At 37.7% G+C, this 17,697-nt stretch overlaps 3 protein-coding genes across 3 annotated transcripts; 1 reads left to right on the forward strand and 2 right to left on the reverse strand.

Moving 5' to 3' along the window:
- Positions 1–949: 949 nt before the first annotated feature.
- Positions 950–7,201, reverse strand: LOC135652429 (phosphatidylglycerophosphate phosphatase PTPMT2-like). The gene is made up of 6 exons (XM_065173356.1): positions 6,658–7,201; positions 5,036–5,158; positions 3,646–3,739; positions 2,857–2,939; positions 2,684–2,773; positions 950–1,517 (listed from the first exon to the last, which is right to left on the reverse strand). Exons 1-6 carry the CDS (start codon positions 6,874–6,876, stop codon positions 1,182–1,184), a joined length of 945 nt encoding a protein of 314 aa, XP_065029428.1. The 5' UTR covers positions 6,877–7,201; the 3' UTR covers positions 950–1,181.
- A 6,128-nt stretch (positions 7,202–13,329) lies between these two features.
- Positions 13,330–14,925, reverse strand: LOC103985670 (homeobox-leucine zipper protein HAT4). Its single transcript, XM_009403487.3, has 4 exons — positions 14,513–14,925; positions 14,086–14,420; positions 13,915–13,994; positions 13,330–13,833 (listed from the first exon to the last, which is right to left on the reverse strand). The coding sequence occupies exons 1-4, from the start codon at positions 14,655–14,657 to the stop codon at positions 13,500–13,502; spliced, it is 894 nt and encodes a 297-aa protein (XP_009401762.2). The 5' UTR covers positions 14,658–14,925; the 3' UTR covers positions 13,330–13,499.
- A 1,166-nt stretch (positions 14,926–16,091) lies between these two features.
- Positions 16,092–17,310, forward strand: LOC103989131 (probable transcription factor MYB58). The gene is made up of 3 exons (XM_009407937.3): positions 16,092–16,408; positions 16,514–16,757; positions 16,837–17,310. The coding sequence occupies exons 1-3, from the start codon at positions 16,134–16,136 to the stop codon at positions 17,308–17,310; spliced, it is 993 nt and encodes a 330-aa protein (XP_009406212.2). The 5' UTR covers positions 16,092–16,133.
- The last annotated feature ends 387 nt before the right edge of the window (positions 17,311–17,697 follow it).

Here is a 17,697-nt window from a genome sequence, read left to right on the forward strand (position 1 = left end):
GCCTTAACTACTACTATATATTAATAATTCGGCTGGACTCATTCGTTGCATGAGTTGGCATTTGGAATATTATTAATTAGGGTATATATAGTACGGATGGATGGGTTGCGAAATGGGATCGATCGATGATGTCGGAGATCCTTCCTTATCAAGCTGTCACGAGTCGATCGGGCACTTAATAGTGTCACAAGATATTAAGATCAAAAAATTATTAAGAAGCTATTATATATATCTTAGTAGAAAATAAAAAAAATTATTAAGAAGCTAAATAGTCTTTAAAAATATCAAAAAAAAAAAATCATATATCAAAGAGTTCAATTTTTTTGAATCAATTTTTTATCATAGCTTTTGGACATATTAAAAGCCCAAAAATCAAAGAAGATTACATGCATCCATCATGATTTGATGGAAATAAATAAAAAAAAAAGAAAACACCAAACTATTTTGATTCTAAAAAAATAACAAAATTCTAGATCAAAAAAATTATTATAGAAATCTATCTGGTTTCAATTAAAAGTTTTTTCTGAAAAATTTATATTATTTGGACCATTCCTTTCTGTTGATTTTGGGATCCAACCAAGATCCAGATATTGTATACTAGAAGTTGATTTTTTGGGTCAAATTTTTATCATAATTTTAGAATATATTAAGAAGCTCAAATGTCAAAAAAAAAAAAATGAATCCATCATGCCCGATGGAAATGAAAAGAAGGTAGAGAAAATAATAAAAAATTAGAAAAAAAACTTGGTGACGATGTTGGAATCCCTAAACCCTTATACTACGAATGAATGTAAGTAACGTCGAAGACAAAAGTTCATACGCCTGGTAGACATCCTCTAGAATTGGGGGAACAGTATATGATGTACGTATTGGTTTAACTCGATGAGCGGATTTTATCGAACGAAACGAAGCGCAAATGGACGAGCAAACTATATGCACAGTACATGTATGAAGCAAAGCTGATGGATCCCACTGCCATATTTCCCCTTCTCCGCCAGGCTAAAAACTTGGTGGAGAAGGCCTTCGAGAATCTTACATCACCTTGAAAGAGGACTCGTCGTGGAAAAAGTATTGGGTACATAGCCTCTATAAGAGACCGTAAACACATACATGCTTGACAAAGACACAAACAAAAGGAGAACGATCCACGAGTCGGTGACTTATTTACAGTTTCACTACTACTAACCCTCGCAGTAAACGGGGATCGTCATTCTGGAGTTGCTGAGTCTCCCACGTGGGTGACACCTGATCAAGAAACATGAGAACCTCGTAAGGGCTGCTTGCCCAGCATGTTGCACCCTGTACACTAACCTCAGCTCTGCCCACACGGTGTTCCCAATGTTTGTGTTTGTGTCATACCCATCGAGGTCAGATCGTGATACCACCTCGAAGGAGCTCTCATCCAAAGCTGCAAAATTTCCAGTTGCTGCTAGAACAGGTGGGTTTGAAATGAGATCTAAGGGGTGGACCGACCTTCCAACTGTATTCACTCTCAGATTATAGTAGTCTTGGACAGCCTGCAAAAAAAAAAAAATGTGATCCAACAAGATCAAGTTCTTGAAATTGGATGTCTTCTTCAATCCTACATGCTACTTGAGAAAAAGAATCACACACACTCTAGCCAATCAAAAACACTCCAAACTTTCCTTCAGATTAAGACAACTTACAGAAAAAAAAAAAATAATAATAATAATCAAACATGCTACTCCTGAATGAATTAGTTTCTTATTTAATAACTCACCTGAAAAGCAGCTATTTACCATCGGGAGTTTCCAAATTCATACAGAGGATTAACAAATACATGAGAAAAATACAAGTACAATTAACAATTATGCTTCATCAGATAGTTTCAGCCAAACCACAGATACAGATCAGCAATAAACACTAATATACTCATCCTGATCCCATCAGTTTCTTTTCTTTTTTTTTTCTTTTATGAAATATTATTTCACTTCAAAGCCACTACTTCCGATTGCAATTAGTCAAAACTGCCAGTGAAACTGTGAAAAATCTGATACCCTTGTTCAAGGTTAAAACTGCCACTAAAAACCTTAAAAGACTCTTCATCACTTACTTCTCTTTTACCTACAGGTTTAGTCTGAAACTTCAGTTTTACCCTTCTAAACTCTTAAGATTATGTTTCACGTAACCCTAATCACAAATTCAGGAGTAAATATAAACTTATCCTTTATGATGACCCTATATTCCATAGAGAAACTTGGGCACATATGCATGGCCAACATGAAACATCCTAATTTTGATAAATGAAAGCCTATTAGAACATTCAAAAAAAAAAAATCAATGCTTTGGACTGCTAGTAACTTCAGTTATAAACTCATTCAGTCAACTCTGTCAGAAGGAGAGTTGCATATATGAACTTAATCATAACCTAAGGACATACCAGACAAATAATCATAACCCTGCTTTCCCTTATAAAGCTATATCATAAACTTAATGAAAGAGAATAAAGGGAACATAGTTACTGATGGATTAATGGTAAGAGAATCTTGATTGGCAAAAGTTTTCAAAGGTCATTATGTTCTCTTTAAAATATGCTTCACAATTTTTCCAACTAGCTACAAAATTCAGCATTTGAGTTAGTTGAAAGATATACACATACAAGTGAACAAAGAAGGGTATAGATTTTGATTGGAATAAAATGCGCACAAAGGCTTGAAGTTACCTTCCACTGGGCAGAAGCTAAAAGTACTCTTGGCCTAATTAATTTGACATATTCATATGCAGCAGTTGGTGTCATTTGCTTGTGTTGCATCTGTAAAATAATATTTTAATACCAAGCACTACATCAAAAACAACATAAAAAGAAAATTCTGTTTGAAAAAAACTTCAGCGAACCAAGTAACAGAGAACAATGGTTGTGCTGCGTCCTCGACCAGCTTTGCAGTGAACATAAGTTGTTTTCCCACAGGTGGAATTTCCTTTTCAAAGTCAACATAGAACCAAAAGTAAATGTCACTGAAACGGGTAGACACATGACATGAAAATAAAAACTGTAAAAATAAGGAATCATGGCAATAGAAAGATAGATAGATAGAATGCTGAAGGAGCAACATGATTGCATTATTCAATAATATAAACATTTGATGGATACAGAATACAAGTCATCCTTCAATAAATATTTTAACCATCCTAGGGCTTTGTGTATCAGGCCCTTTGCTAAAGCCTCATATGTTGAGACACCTGTTAATTCAAATACTGAAAGATACTCAGCAGGTGCTTAGTATCATCAGCAGATGATTATCAGTGTCACTATAATATCAACAATTGTTAAACTAAGATACCACAACCATTGCTCTTATTCTTATTGCAAGCAACAGTTTCTAAAATAAAATGTTATAACCACAAGTTACTCAAAAGTAGAAATGGTTACAGCGCAATAAGGAATACATCAGCTGCAATTATGAGAATCTTTAGTTGCATCACTCGTTACAAATTTATAGGGCAAGTGCAAAATGGCATATATGTTATTCTTGATATGGTGTGCAAGCTGTTGGCCATAACCTCCTAATGGGATCAAGTAACACACTATTTATCAAACTTTAAAAAATAACACCATTATCAGGGCTCAGAGGCATAATAAAATATCTAATCTGATCATAATAAAAGGTAGAATGTAGCACTTACTGTGAATGAAGTCCACAGCTTGGCAAATGTCTCCAAATGATGGAGCAAAAAGGTAATCTCTTGTTGGTATCCGCAAATGCTCAATATCATGAGACTACACAGAAGAACCAAAAGACTAAATATCCAAATAAATGATTTTTAAGTTCATAAAATCACTCACTAAATAGGGGGGGAAGTATTTCAGAAGCCGCAATAAAAAAGAAGATATCAAAATTTGTATCTGTTAATAACTAAAATATTTCAACTCATGGAAAGACAACATTCTGGGAACATAGATAACCGTACGCCATAGTTCAAATTTTCACTAGCATATGATACGATACAACTTAAGACTAATAAACATGCCTAAAATCTTAAAGGAGAGCTGACATCAGTTATGCAAGGTTGCTACACAAACGAAAAATATATAACCTTTATCCATTCATTAAAGGCTGGTTCAATTGTTTTGGCCTATGATTGGTCTTCATGGCACAAGACTAACTTATATGGGAAAATACATGACCAATGAAACAGAAATATGACGCAGCCCCCAGACTCCCAACTTCAGGTCTAATTAGTAGGCTGGGTCAGGTACATGCAAAATTGGCCAAGAGTAATATCCATCGGGAAACTTGAAAATAGTTGATGGGTATCTTCACATCATACAGATTATTCTTCATCAAAGATAATCAAGTAGGACTTATGATTTTTATTCATTAATACGATCTGAGGTAATATCAGATGATCATGAAAATTCAGCTTACCTGATTCCAGCTGATGCCAGGAAGAAGGGCATGCTTAACTCAATTTCACCACACAAACATGAGAATATGACAATTATTATTCTAAAAAATCCCTGAAACTCATATATAGTTCTACTCATTCTCAAGGTACAGAAACAATTTCAAAATGGTACAATTCATAACTAAAATAGAAATATGCATTTAGTAGTTCAAAACATGAATCACGAAGTAAAAGAAATTGGCTTAATTTAAGGTCGAGAATCTAATAATCACAGATGTTATGATTCTGTTTATGAAGCTAAATGTAGAGCCAAGCACTGAGCTGAATGGGATAAAATTTGTGTGTGAATATCATCTCCAAAGAAAAATAAATGATAGAAGTGCTCGGGAATTGTGACAGAAATAACCTTGCTATTTCGATCTAAAGAGAGGGATGCATCTTAGTAATTCAAACCATGAATTAGTAAACCAATAAATGTTTTTGTCATTACTTATATTTTTGGATGTGATGAAACAGGGTGTTTCTAAATTCAGAAGCATTGATCTAACAATGCCGCTTTGCAAATGTAGGAGAAACAAAAATACCAATTCAGTGTATCACAATCTTTCTCAGGGAACAACAACAAAATGCAATGCTAAAAGTAAAGCCCGAGCAGAAAAGTACTCACAACATATAATGAGGTAGGCACTAGGGTCTCATATGGTTCATTCAATGTAATTACTCCACAAACACCAAGTTGCTTTAAGCAAGGAACATGAGTAGGAAATGGAACAGCACCTAATAATAGAAACTGAAACCAAATATGTTAGTGAAACTCTGAATATAGAAAGCATGGCGAAAAAAATTAGAAGACTTGTGGGTTAGTTATCATCCAAAGTAAGAAAAGCTAACAAACCTGACAGACATTATACAATTTCACATAATAACTTATCATCAAGAAAGAACAGGCAGTTATATTTCCGAGACATCTAATTGGTTGTTCGGTATACAGGATAAGTAACAGAAAGAATCTCTATATTACTTGAATCATTTAGTATATTGCAACACATTTTATGCAAAATTCATGTGTCATTCTAATATAATCATGACGCAAAGGGAATCAGAACACAAAACCTCATTGTTCACATGGAATGCTTACTCATTATCACATATATTTGAAATAAGGTGACACAAAAAAGAAAAAAAGACATCCAGCGTTCAGAATCCACAAAAAATCCTTGTCCCATGCAAATACTGCATCGTTGGAACGTTGCAAAAACTTCCATTCAAATATATACGCTCGAGTACCATTTTTTTGAAAATAAACATCATGATACACATTAGTATTCACAAACAAAGTTTACTTTAAAATTTTAAAATCAAACCAAAATGGCAAAACTTTTCCTACACTTTTGGGGTTATAATGGATATATTTGAACAATACAAAGAGTTCTAGCGCACATCTTTAGATTAAAGTCAGAAGAAAGATAGGATAACCAAATCTAATTTTCGTCTAAAACTCACTCGAACTTTTTAAAGATCAACATAAAATGAAAAACTAATCAAAGTACCACTTAGATTATGTTTTTTCCTATCATAGTCTTGAACTTACTCTTTAAAAGAAATGCAAGTTATACACAAAAAATGGCACGTACATCCCCACTATTTGAATCAGCTACATGAAACCTCTTAAATTTCATTTAGTTTCAAACACTGCAAATACGATCAGTTTGGTATCAGGATAGGCTGTAGACCTTTGAATTGGATTTCGCATTTCTTTAGGTCTCGTTGACATGTAATGATACCATAAATTATCATAAAAATTCAGCGAATCATAACATAGTAATACCATGCCATGCCATGTTAAATGCTCTAAAATATATCGCTATGAAATATATATGTGTTTTTTAATATTCTCTTCAATCTTGGACAAATATTACAATACTTAAATTTAAATCCGCTCTTATTCACCATAATTTCAATACTTAAAGCAAACTTATAATTTCCTGTTTCCCCGACAGCTTCCCAGCTCAGAACCTTCACTTCTCCTACTGTGATTAAATCTCAAATCATCATTTGCCTGACAGAAGTGACATGGCATTGCCCCAAAATAAATAACCTAAAACACAAAGACCATTTGGGTCAGCTATGAGCAAAAACAACCTGCCTAAGCCCACTCATGAACAAATTCGACTTAATTCATATATAGAGAAAAATAGTCAGTTAACAAGAGATGAAAGAAAAATACCACAATTAAGGAAAAAAAATCCAAACATTAAATTCAAAGGATGAAAGACAAAGAAAGCAAACCTCGTCGACTCGATCCCACCAATGGAAGTCGGGCTCGATCTTATTCCGCACAATGTTGTACATCAGCGTCGGGTAAAAGAGAACCCGAGCCCCAACTCCGACCACCGCCCTCTTCACATACAGAAGCCCATTCCTTCGGCCATAAACCTCCAAGATCGATCTCTCCTGCTCACCTCCCCCGCCCTCGGTGTCCCCCTCCCTCAACTCCTCAATATACATACTTCCAATTCCTTCAGCCCAATCTTGAGATCCGAAACGCACCGAACCAAACCTACGTTCTCCACTATACTAGCCTCAGATCGAGACCGCAGCGATCGGAAAACGCAAAGCAAAAGAGGGACCACAGATGATCGAAGGGGAGACCCTTTAGGGTTTCCCGATGGAGCAAGAAACGGATCAAGAACCCCCGGGGGGCGATTCCCACGCCACAAGCGATCCCCTATTGCGTCGATTCGAATCGAAGAAACGATCTCTCTATCTCTCTTCCTCGCCCCCCCTCCCCCACCCCTCGCTCCCTCCTTTTGATAACTACCTGCTTGCCCTTCGCAATCACCCCCAATCGAATGAGAGCAATTTTATTGACGAAGAAGGGTCGGTGTCCAAAAGCACATGAGGAGGTCAAGGCTGATCAGGCCCGTTGATGTGGTGGCAATGAGGTCATACGGACGGTTGATGATGAAGAAAGCCCATCCAGACTCGAGTCCACGTGGCTGTCGAGTGGGTTCCAAGCATCGGGGCTCCCAACACCACGTCATGTGAAACGATGGCAGGGCTCATCACGCCGACCACCAAACAGGAAACGAGTTCTTCCTATTGGGGAATTCTGAGCCATAAGTGGGTCCCATTTTTGAGATCCAATAGGGAAGCCTTGTAACAACATTTCGGTGCAGTAACCGAAACACCGAATTCTGACTAAATTATAAAAGGACAATTAAAACCTTCATTTTCATTATGATTTTTAATTGTATTTCTGAAACCAATTCTCATGCTTTGACATTAAAAAAAAAAAACAATTAAAAAAAAAAGAGAAGACTTTGACATAAAAATCACTAGTTAGCATCATTCTCATGCTTGAAAGCTAAATATAATGCAATTTTATGTCCCACTTGATTTGATTTTGGAAGTTGATGTGTTAACCAATGGCATTCCATATTGCACAACCATCATTACAAAAACAATTACTACGAAATAAATCTAATCCCAAAAAAGAGATGTGACCGAATATAATATGGTTGCTTGTACAAATCAAACGAGGAACTTTCGAACTACTTTGATGTGATTCTACTCGATGCAATTATATTGTTCTTTACAATAATCGAACAATATAATGTTCATAGATCATCCATCAAAAACTGTTTCGTGTGATTGCAAATTATGTCCAAGTGGTATAATTTGTACCATTATTATGTCCACAAAAGAGTTTCACCTTTTTTTGGCAATTACAATAATACTCGCGCAATGTCCTATAATTTTCAGAGATATTAATTGATATAAATTGAATCCAGAGTGAATTATTCCTAAATAATTCAAACTCTTTTGTTAGGGTATTTTAACTCTATCGATGGACAAACTATAAGATTGTTTGTATGGACGAACATTTACTAATGTTATATGTATCATCGTTACTATTTGGGTAAATTCCCTAAAAAAAACTAATATTTCACTGTTTTCTTCTCTTTTTTTTCCCATAGAAAACCTCTATTTTCCAAGATGGACAAAAAACAATACCCGCAACCACTCATTTGATTTGTTTTCGTCATTTTCCTTCCCCTTTAAGCCAAATCCAAATGAACCGTCACATTGAATCGGTTTAACATAATATTAGATCAATCATAAATAAATAATAGTTAATAAAATAAAAGTAAATTAATATATTTTTATTTATATTAATAAAAATATAAAACTAATTTTAAAACTTAAAATAAGATATTATATATTATATTATAAAAAATAAAAAATAAGATGTGTCAGTTATACCGATAGAGACCTACTTGTAATGAGCGAGGAGGATGCAAGGTGATAATTAGGGTATTTTTTATTATTTATATAGCAAGGTACTCTCCATCTTATCTTCATATCCATCTTATTTATATTATTATATTATATTTAATTATTGATAAGGTTATTTAGTCCCACATTGATTGAGAAGTATGAGAATCAAGAGCTCATAAGACCATTAGATCTCCCTTACCCTTAGAGATGTCTTTTGAAACTTACATGTTTCGAAAATATAAAACCGTGTGGGTACGCCCATCGCCCAAAACGAATAATTTCTCACAAGCCTGCGGGTCTCTTGGGACAATCTTTTTGGCGAGTTCCGACGAGCTTCTTTGGCAACGATCAATTCTGACAGAACTTCCGACGAACGTCCGGACTTTCGACGAACTCTCGAACACCCAACGAAACCGCGTTCTTGACTCCAGGACTTCATTTTGCTTTATGTCTTGCTATCGTAGTTAATCCTACATATGTAAAAACATACTTCGATCTAGACAATTATTACTAAGCATGAATCATGTTGTCCGGCATGTCATTAGTTTATCGACGTTTCATCTGATTCATCGACGCTTCATCTGATTCTTCGACGCATCGTCTTATCTTACAACCTATTGCCCAATCGGCCAGTTGACCTCCGTAGCTCCGATATCCTTGGCGTAATTTTCACTCTTCTTATCCCGATGCCCGAATTCATGGCCTGAAGTTTTCTATCGATATGTCATCTGATCCTTTGGTTAAATTATCAATGACCTAACATGATTCTTCCTGCTTTAATTGTCTCATCCTAATCGAAGCATCCTGCATCACTCAAAACATAGATCAATTCATAAACACTTATCAATTGGTTTTATCATCAAAATCCGAGATTCAACACGCGATGTTTTGTCGGCCCCCTATGAGTTCACTCAGACGTGGGTGGATGGAGCTCCCAGACATGGGAGACTTATGTTTGGTGGTCATTCAGAAATGGATGGATCATATTATGTTATGATCCCACTTCACCTTCTATGTATTTGACATGATATCCAAAGCTTTGGTTATATATTTCTATGTGCACTTTAGATAAGAATGAAATGAATGCGACATCATATGTGTTATTTGAGTTTCTGTTTTATATTTGTTCTTTGATATGCTTCGAAACGGTTATATATTCTTGATATGCTTTGAAATATTCCATATATCATGGATATGCTTCTTATTCTAATGATATACTCCAATTAGCCCTTACTCCATTGTTATGAACAAAATATGCTTCGAACGATATAACATTGTAATTCTATATTCGTCAAGTAGCTAGCTATCTTTGAACTCTTATATCTCTGTCTTGTATTTTGAAACCTTATTTGTTCGAAACTGTCCTCTTTGACATGGATATGTTAGTCACTTGCTAAGTTTTATATGCTCATTCTATTGCTATATAATTTTTTAGGATAGCTTGTTGCTCGCTAAAATGTTTAAATTGAGCTGAGGTAGTTGAAGGCTAGAAGATTTTTGGGGCAAATCTTTTGTAGTTGAAAGGTGGTTGATCTAGAAGTACATTTTGTATATAATTAAATATTAATGACAAATCTAGGTTGATGTATATTGTAAATATTTGAAAAGTACCTCTCAAGATTTTGGGAGTGTTAAGTTTAAATTGTATAATGATATAAACATGTGGTATATGTTAGTTTTGTGATTGTATAGATTATATAGATTCCCAATTTATGATATGGTTATAGATTTATGATATTGTATGGTTATAGATTCCCACAACTATAGATTTATGATATGGTTATAGATTTATGATATTGTATGGTTATAGATTCCCACAACATTGGATTTTATGAAACATTAAGTGATATGATGTATGATTATAAACTACGTATGTTTATGAATTATGGATTGTAGAGGTGAATTCTGACTTGAATATATCTTAGTGGTCTCAAATGTGTGTTTGGATCCTGGATTAATTGTTGAATTATAATATTATCAATTTTAAGTTAGGTTCACACCTCCTAAATGAGAATTAAATTTAGAGGGCATGACAGGTACCACCGCTCAGATCACCTGAGAGGTTGAGTCTCAAGCGTTGCCACCGCCTGATATGACTTTGGGTCACTGAATGAGCTAAACAATAAGTCAAATTCAGTCATAATTTAGGCTGAGTTGACCCCTGAGTTAGTAAGATTTCTCCCAAACCTAACTCAAATTAAGACCTAACTACATCAATTAAAGCTAAAACAATTATAATCAAGTAATCTAGTGGTCCAGCACGTCAATTGTTCATCCAAACTCCTAGCGAAAATTCCATTGCACTTCTGGTGAACTCCTGGCGAGCTTCCGGTGAACTTCCAGCTCGTTGTTCAGATATTCGGCGTATCGCTCGATCCTCCTGTATATTGACTCTTGCAACATCTGTTCTCGGTGCATACTCTAATTCTTCCAACCTGATGTTCGATCTTTGACTCCAGTCCAACGTTTGATTCTTTCGTAATTATTTTTTCTTTTTCCACGTAGTTAGTCCTGCATCACTTATCTCAATACATGGATTAGAGCATTAATTTATCAATTGATTTCATCATCAAAATTTGAGATTCAACAAACATATCTTAAATTAAAAAAATTATGATTCATCCATAATCCAAATACAAAATCCAAGACATAATATTTAAGGATACTAAAAGTATTAAATTATTATCCACCTACAAAATCTATATAATTCATAATCATTGAATAATTAACTCAATAACTCGATTAAACCCAAGGTTATAAAAAATTATTAACAATCCACCTATAAACCTGAATTTATTTAATTATAAAATCAATCATTTATCGTAAGTTCATATCAACATAAAACTTTAAACCGAATATCTTAAACCTTCCAAATAGAGAGGTCATTTAAACTTGATAACACACGTTCAATTTAGATTTGTTTGAAAATATATTGCATGCAAAGTGTACTTTTACAATACATTACAAGCTAAGTTAAAAATTTAATATACTAATAGGGTGAGCTACAAAACTCAACAAGTGACTAAGATATCTATGATGAAGAGATGATAACAAAACTCAACAAGTGACTAAGATATCTATGACGAAGAGATGATAATGCATATGACCTGAAAATCAAGGTGCAAGATATGGATACAAAAATCATAAATTTTATTTCATTAAATACAAGAATCATAAAAGTTATTACATTAGATATAAGAATCTTATTTGATAAGCCAAAGCAATTCATCTCTCTTCTTCTATTTCTCTTCTCTAGTTCAAGCTGGGTTACACCAAGGTTCTTATTTGATAAGTTTTATTCTCTTTTCTTATATAAGTGCTTATGTTTAGCTAATAGAAAGATAACAAAATGGTAAGCATATATCAAAGAAGGTGTCACAAATGGAGGAACAAGCATAAGTGACACAATCCTTAAGTTAGCTACTCACCACCTTTTTTTTTTAACTTAATATGAATTCTTTCATAAATTATATTTAAATTCTAAGATTCATAATTAGGTCCCTAACATTGCAATAAGTTTCTAATGTAAAATTATTTTAATATAAAAATTATTAAATAAATATTTATCAAAATAATCAAATAAAAATCATGAATATCATAAATAATTTAAAAAATAAAGGATATTGTAATAATCATCAGTATTCTAACTTATATTCACTTGTGTTGTGATATATGCATTTGGTTATAGTTATGATTATCTATAAATTTATATATCAATTCTTAGTTACGAATTTAGATGTGCATTGATCCTTGATTAGTTAACGGCAACTTTTAATTAAAATAATTCTTATTCACTTATGAAAAATATATTCAATGACTATGCTTGAAACTTATCTTGTATCTTATTATGTTAAAAGTTATGATTTGAAAATCATATAAAATTATATTTTAATCTTTATATAAATATAAAAGAATGTTTAACATCTATTTGTTTTTTAAATTCAAGCATAAATACAAAAATAATGTACAAGTTTAGTAAAACATTCTTTTATGATAAGTTTTATCAAGTTTGGATATTTACTGACTTGTGTTTACTCACACCCCTATTGAAAAAGAGTAGATTGAGTTTGGAGGAAGTAAATTGGGTTGATTTTAGGTTTCGAACTCTTGATATTCATAATTTAATAAATATTTGGTTGGATATCATTTGGTAAATTTATTTTATATTTGAGAGTAGGATATGTTATTGATTTTATTTATGGATATTTTAATTTATTTGATTGAGTTTTGTACATGTTTAGACATTGTAATTCTCTTAAGCAAACTTTGTGGAAATTATGATGTTGTATTGCTCCTAATTTTTCAGTGGGTTAAGGGTGTTACAATTAAGATACAAAATCATAAATGATAATTTTTTTTATTTCTAGGTATTTAAAATATTTTTTTAATTTATTTTATTCCTTAAGGCATTTAAAATAGATTTATTTCTAGGCATTTGTAATTATTTTTCATTGGGTTAAGGGTGTTACATTTTTTCTATGAACACATCATATATAACTATTTCATCTTGTAATCATGTCCATAGTGGTGTATAAAAAAAAGCTAAAAATAATTTAATGAAACAACAGAAAATGAATTAGTAGAATAGTTTGATATATATATATATATATATATATTAGAAAAAAAAGAAAACAATATAATATATATATAATCATAAAAGAAATACTACATATAATCCATCGTCTGATTCCTCACGCAAAAGCCTCAGTGTTGACAGTAGTACATACTGTTTAAACAGTATTCCATCATATGAAAGCGAAAGAGGTTACTACTCAAAACTCAGCATCATGTAGAGCTGTTCATGGAGGTGGAGTGGCGTGGGTGGGCGAAAGGGGCTGCGGCAACGGAGGCTACGATCGCTGCGGAGGGGCATCGAGGAAGGACGGACGAAGCGAGATGGGCGCCCACGGTGCAGAGACCTGACGGTGGTGTGGGAGGAACTGGTGGTGCTCCGGCAGTGGTGCGTTGGTCGACGAGGTGGCGGTGGAGGACTTGGAGGCACGCTCACAGGAAGGACACATGATGAGGGTTGTGGGAGGCGTCATCTGCGTGTAGAAATGGGGCGACAGCTTCAGGGCTCTCAGTTCCTGGACTTCCTTCTGAAGCCTTCGGTTCTCTTCCGTGAGGTTCTCGCAGCAGCGCTTGAGGAACCCGCAGTCCACCTCCGTCTGCTTCAGCTTCGTCCTGAACCCAACGACGGCATCAGTGTGGCTTCGTGTCATTCTGAAACGCCCCTATTTCCGATATGTATGAGGAGTAGAATACCTTGCTCTTCTGTTTTGGAACCAGACTTCCACCTGCCTTGGCCGCAGGTTGAGCTGTTTCGCCAATGCCAGCTTTTGCTTCTGCTCACCAAGGCCAAGGAGCAACACGGTCAACATAGAGAGAGAGAGATAGAGATATATATATATATAGAGAGAGAGAGAGAGAGGGTACAGGATTAAGGGTGCTGTTCTCCTTGAAGCTCTCCTCGAGGATGGCGGACTGGTCCTTGGAGAGGCGGAGCTTCTTGCGGGAGACCAGGTCGCCGTCCTCTTCGTCGCTGGCGGCGCCGCGGGAACAGGGTCGCTCCGCCTCATGCTTCTTGTCGCGCTCGGCCCTCTTGCCGCCCACGCTGGAGGTGGCGCTGTCGGGGGAGGACGCGTCTGCCTCCTCCTCGCTGTCCCTCCCTGCTGCCGCAGCCGCAGACGACGCCCAGTTCACGTCGATCATTCGCAACACAGGCTGCGCCTCTCCTGCTCCTCGCCACACATCAAGCGTCGGTCTATCTTCTGCAATCAACATACCTCATGTAATCTGTGGTTTCTTTGCGACAAGAACACCGGATCTACCAACTGTAGAACAAGCGTGGTGGAAACAGTACCCGAAGGGGCGAAGAGGAGATGGCTCCACCGCGGCTTCTGAACACAAGACGATGGCAGTGGTCGCGAAGGAGATGAATGATCAAAGTGATTGGTGGAGGAGCTCAGGCTGAGGCTTAGTGCCAGATCCTCCTTTTCCGTCAACATATTTGGCTTTCTCAGCTTTCTCTTCTTTTGCTTCCTTCTCTCAATGTTAGCTTTAACCCTTCCTTTACTTCTACCCTCCTCCTTTGGCTTCCTTTACCTTCACCCTCCTCCTTTGGCTCCCATTGATATGATTGATAGCAAAGGAAAAGATAGAAAAGAAAGCAGCTGAAGAAAAGGATGAGTACAACAGTAAATGTGTGAGAGAGTGTGAGAGAGATATGGAAATGGTGGCCTCCTGTTGTTGAAGAGGTGGTGTCTTCTCTTGGGGAGTATGGGGATGGCGAAGGGTTATTATATAGTAGATCGTGCCTTTCAAGTGCTCCCCACTTATCGCAATCATGAATGCTGCTACTAAATCCTTCAACTCTTTAGATTATTTCTATCTCCCCCCCCAAAAAGTTGATCTCAGTGGTTCTGTTCTACATCTCCACGCGCCACTGAGCTCCGTAAACCAAGGGCTGTTCCTCCGGTTGACCATCGACTGTTTCCCACTCCTCACACTTTCACGTATATATATGTATATATATGTATGTATATATATATATATATATATGTATGTATATATATACGCGCGAGACACAGCACCAACAGCAGAACATGCAGACAAGAACCATGAAATGCAATTATCTTTAGGATGGGATGGATTTCCTCCGTGATGAGGCAAGTGTGTTACCCAAGTTGACCAGTTGTGGCGTGGTGTCAGGATGACTCTGAACACTGTAATGATCACTCACATGCTGCCATCCTGTGTCTATCATTGCCTTTGAGTTGTGCAATGATCACAGTCCGTGGACGAGATGGGATCCCAAGGAACAGTGTGCCCCCACCACCACTCCATGCCCATTCATCTCCCTCCCCATGCCATCGTGGTGTGTCCAAGACTGCACCAGCACAATCACACTCATCACCCACTCACCTGGTCAACCATCATCACATCATCATCATCAACCGTAATCCATTCTTCCCAGCAAACTCATCTTCCAGAGGGAGATACGCACACAGATCGGGGACGAAGAGAGTGAGGATGGGACCCGCACCATGATTCCGAGGGAGGAGAAAGACGTGCCCAGTTTGACCGTGGATCAGCGGGGCCCATACCCCGACCGGCGAATCATGTGCGTGGGCACGTGGTGGGGACGTGGCCGGGTTCGGGCCGACCCGGTCCGGCCGTTCGTGCGATCTTGTCGGGCCAAACCCGGACACCGGCTCGGCCCCATTACTTTTGCCCATCCCATTCGACTCCGGTTCATATGTTTTCGATTCAGCGGCTAAGATTAAATCGTGGATTCCAATAAATCCAATCCGGTCCGTGCCTGATATCACAACCCTTGGTAGCTCATCGGATGACGGAGGGCAAACCTGCATTCGATTTGATATCCTCTGCCCTCTTTCTCTAAACGTGGGTTAGTGGGTGGTTGTACGTACATGCGAGGATTTCATGCAGAGGACTCCGGGTGCTAGACGCCAGTGAAGCCAATGCAAGGGGCCAAGCCCGCGACCAGCAGCAGCAATGGGAGCGTGGGTAGCAGCAGTAGCCGAAGCAGCGGTAGGCGAAGCAGCAGACGGGATGAAGGAGGGATGGCGATCAGGAAAGGGACGTGGATGGCCGAGGAGGACGAGATCCTGATGGAGTACGTCCGGAAGCACGGTCCCCGCGACTGGAGCTCCATTCGATCCAAAGGCCTCCTCGCCCGCACCGGCAAGTCCTGCCGCCTCCGCTGGGTCAACAAACTCAAGCCCGACCTTAAAACGTAAGTCACCCCTTCTCCTGATTCGAATCAAATCCTGTGGTGGATTCACTGCATAGTTCATGGCTGTAATCGCTGTGTTGACTGGTGTTGCCATGGCTGGAGAAGCGGGTGCAAGTTCTCGCCGGAGGAGGAGAGGATAGTGCTGGATCTGCAAGCCAAGTTCGGGAACAAGTGGGCGAGGATCGCGACGTACCTGCCGGGGCGGACGGACAACGACGTGAAGAACTTCTGGAGCACGCGGCAGAAGAGGCTGGCTAGGATCTCGCGCTCGTCTCTCCCACCCAGATCAAGCAAGAACGATAAGGAGTTACCTGCTGTCTCTTCATATGAAGCACCGCCCAACATGGAAGTAAGTCTGCGTTACATCACCAGCCTGATCTCACGTAGGAAACCATGGCGATGTCTTACTTCACCTCTCCTGTAAGCAGGACACCTGCCTCGATCTGGTTTTGCTTGAAGAAGGATCCTCCAACGTTCAGTGCGGCACCGCTCTCTACGTGGACAACCAGTACGCCATGAGCATGGCTCCGAGCCCATGCAACCTTGGCCTTGGTACGGCCCTACCGCCCCTGCTTGAACCAGCAACTGAAGAGGAGCTGCTTCGCCTCCCGAACACCTCGATGCCGCCGCAGCCGCCACCACCGCAGCAGCATATCGGCCCCCTTCCCCAGCCTTCCCTCGACTACCTCGACCACTTCACCGGCGAGGAGATCTGCTTTTCGGAAGAGTTCGGTTGCCAGGGGTCGTCACCGTGCATGCAATTCTTGTACGACGGATCGCCGTTCGCGAGAGAAGATGAGCAGCCACCGGCGCCTGATAGCTTGTTCGATGACTTGCCGTCGGACTTGTTTGACTACCTAGAGCCACCGCCGCCGCCTCCTCCAACTTCATCTGCTTCATAAGGGAATGCTTCACGGGAAGCGGTTGCAGTGCCATATGCTTGCTTTAAAGGCTTACTATTGCTTGTTATAATTGTGGAGCTTGATTTCATCAATGATTGACTTGTGTTTTGTCGTTTGTGCTAAGATACAATGAGTTTACAGTTCTTTAGTTCCAAAATACTTCGTCAAATAATCCATTGTTTTACATCAAATTTCATGTAGTATTATACAATATTTAATGAACTATATATAATAGACATAAGATAATAACGATATAAGAAAAAACATAAATCTAAACAATATCTAAATGTTAATAAATCTTATAATTGTAATATAATGTGTTGTTATAACTTTCATTTGAGAAAATATATGCAACCCAAGTATTTGACCCGACAAAAATACCTTCAA

Source organism: Musa acuminata, chromosome BXJ1-4 (genome assembly GCF_036884655.1).
Source record: "Musa acuminata AAA Group cultivar baxijiao chromosome BXJ1-4, Cavendish_Baxijiao_AAA, whole genome shotgun sequence".
Lineage (NCBI taxonomy): Eukaryota > Viridiplantae > Streptophyta > Magnoliopsida > Zingiberales > Musaceae > Musa > Musa acuminata.

What these genes read in the sequence shown, in the direction of transcription:
- LOC135652429 (XM_065173356.1), bottom strand. Translation starts at nt 6,876, where the DNA reads ATGTATATTGAGGAGTTGAGGGAGGGGGACACCGAGGGCGGGGGAGGT. An exon ending in CCATTGTTCTCTGTTACTTG is followed by an intron (nt 2,774 to 2,856) that starts GTTCGCTGAAGT and finishes ATTATTTTACAG; the next exon opens with ATGCAACACAAGCAAATGAC. An exon ending in TAGCTTCTGCCCAGTGGAAG is followed by an intron (nt 1,518 to 2,683) that starts GTAACTTCAAGC and finishes TTTTTTTTGCAG; the next exon opens with GCTGTCCAAGACTACTATAA.
- LOC103985670 (XM_009403487.3), bottom strand. Translation starts at nt 14,657, where the DNA reads ATGTTGACGGAAAAGGAGGATCTGGCACTAAGCCTCAGCCTGAGCTCC. An exon ending in AGAACAGCACCCTTAATCCT is followed by an intron (nt 13,995 to 14,085) that starts GTACCCTCTCTC and finishes CTTGGTGAGCAG; the next exon opens with AAGCAAAAGCTGGCATTGGC. An exon ending in TTCCAAAACAGAAGAGCAAG is followed by an intron (nt 13,834 to 13,914) that starts GTATTCTACTCC and finishes CGTTGGGTTCAG; the next exon opens with GACGAAGCTGAAGCAGACGG.
- LOC103989131 (XM_009407937.3), top strand. Translation starts at nt 16,134, where the DNA reads ATGCAAGGGGCCAAGCCCGCGACCAGCAGCAGCAATGGGAGCGTGGGT. An exon ending in CTCAAGCCCGACCTTAAAAC is followed by an intron (nt 16,409 to 16,513) that starts GTAAGTCACCCC and finishes TGGCTGGAGAAG; the next exon opens with CGGGTGCAAGTTCTCGCCGG. An exon ending in AAGCACCGCCCAACATGGAA is followed by an intron (nt 16,758 to 16,836) that starts GTAAGTCTGCGT and finishes TCCTGTAAGCAG; the next exon opens with GACACCTGCCTCGATCTGGT.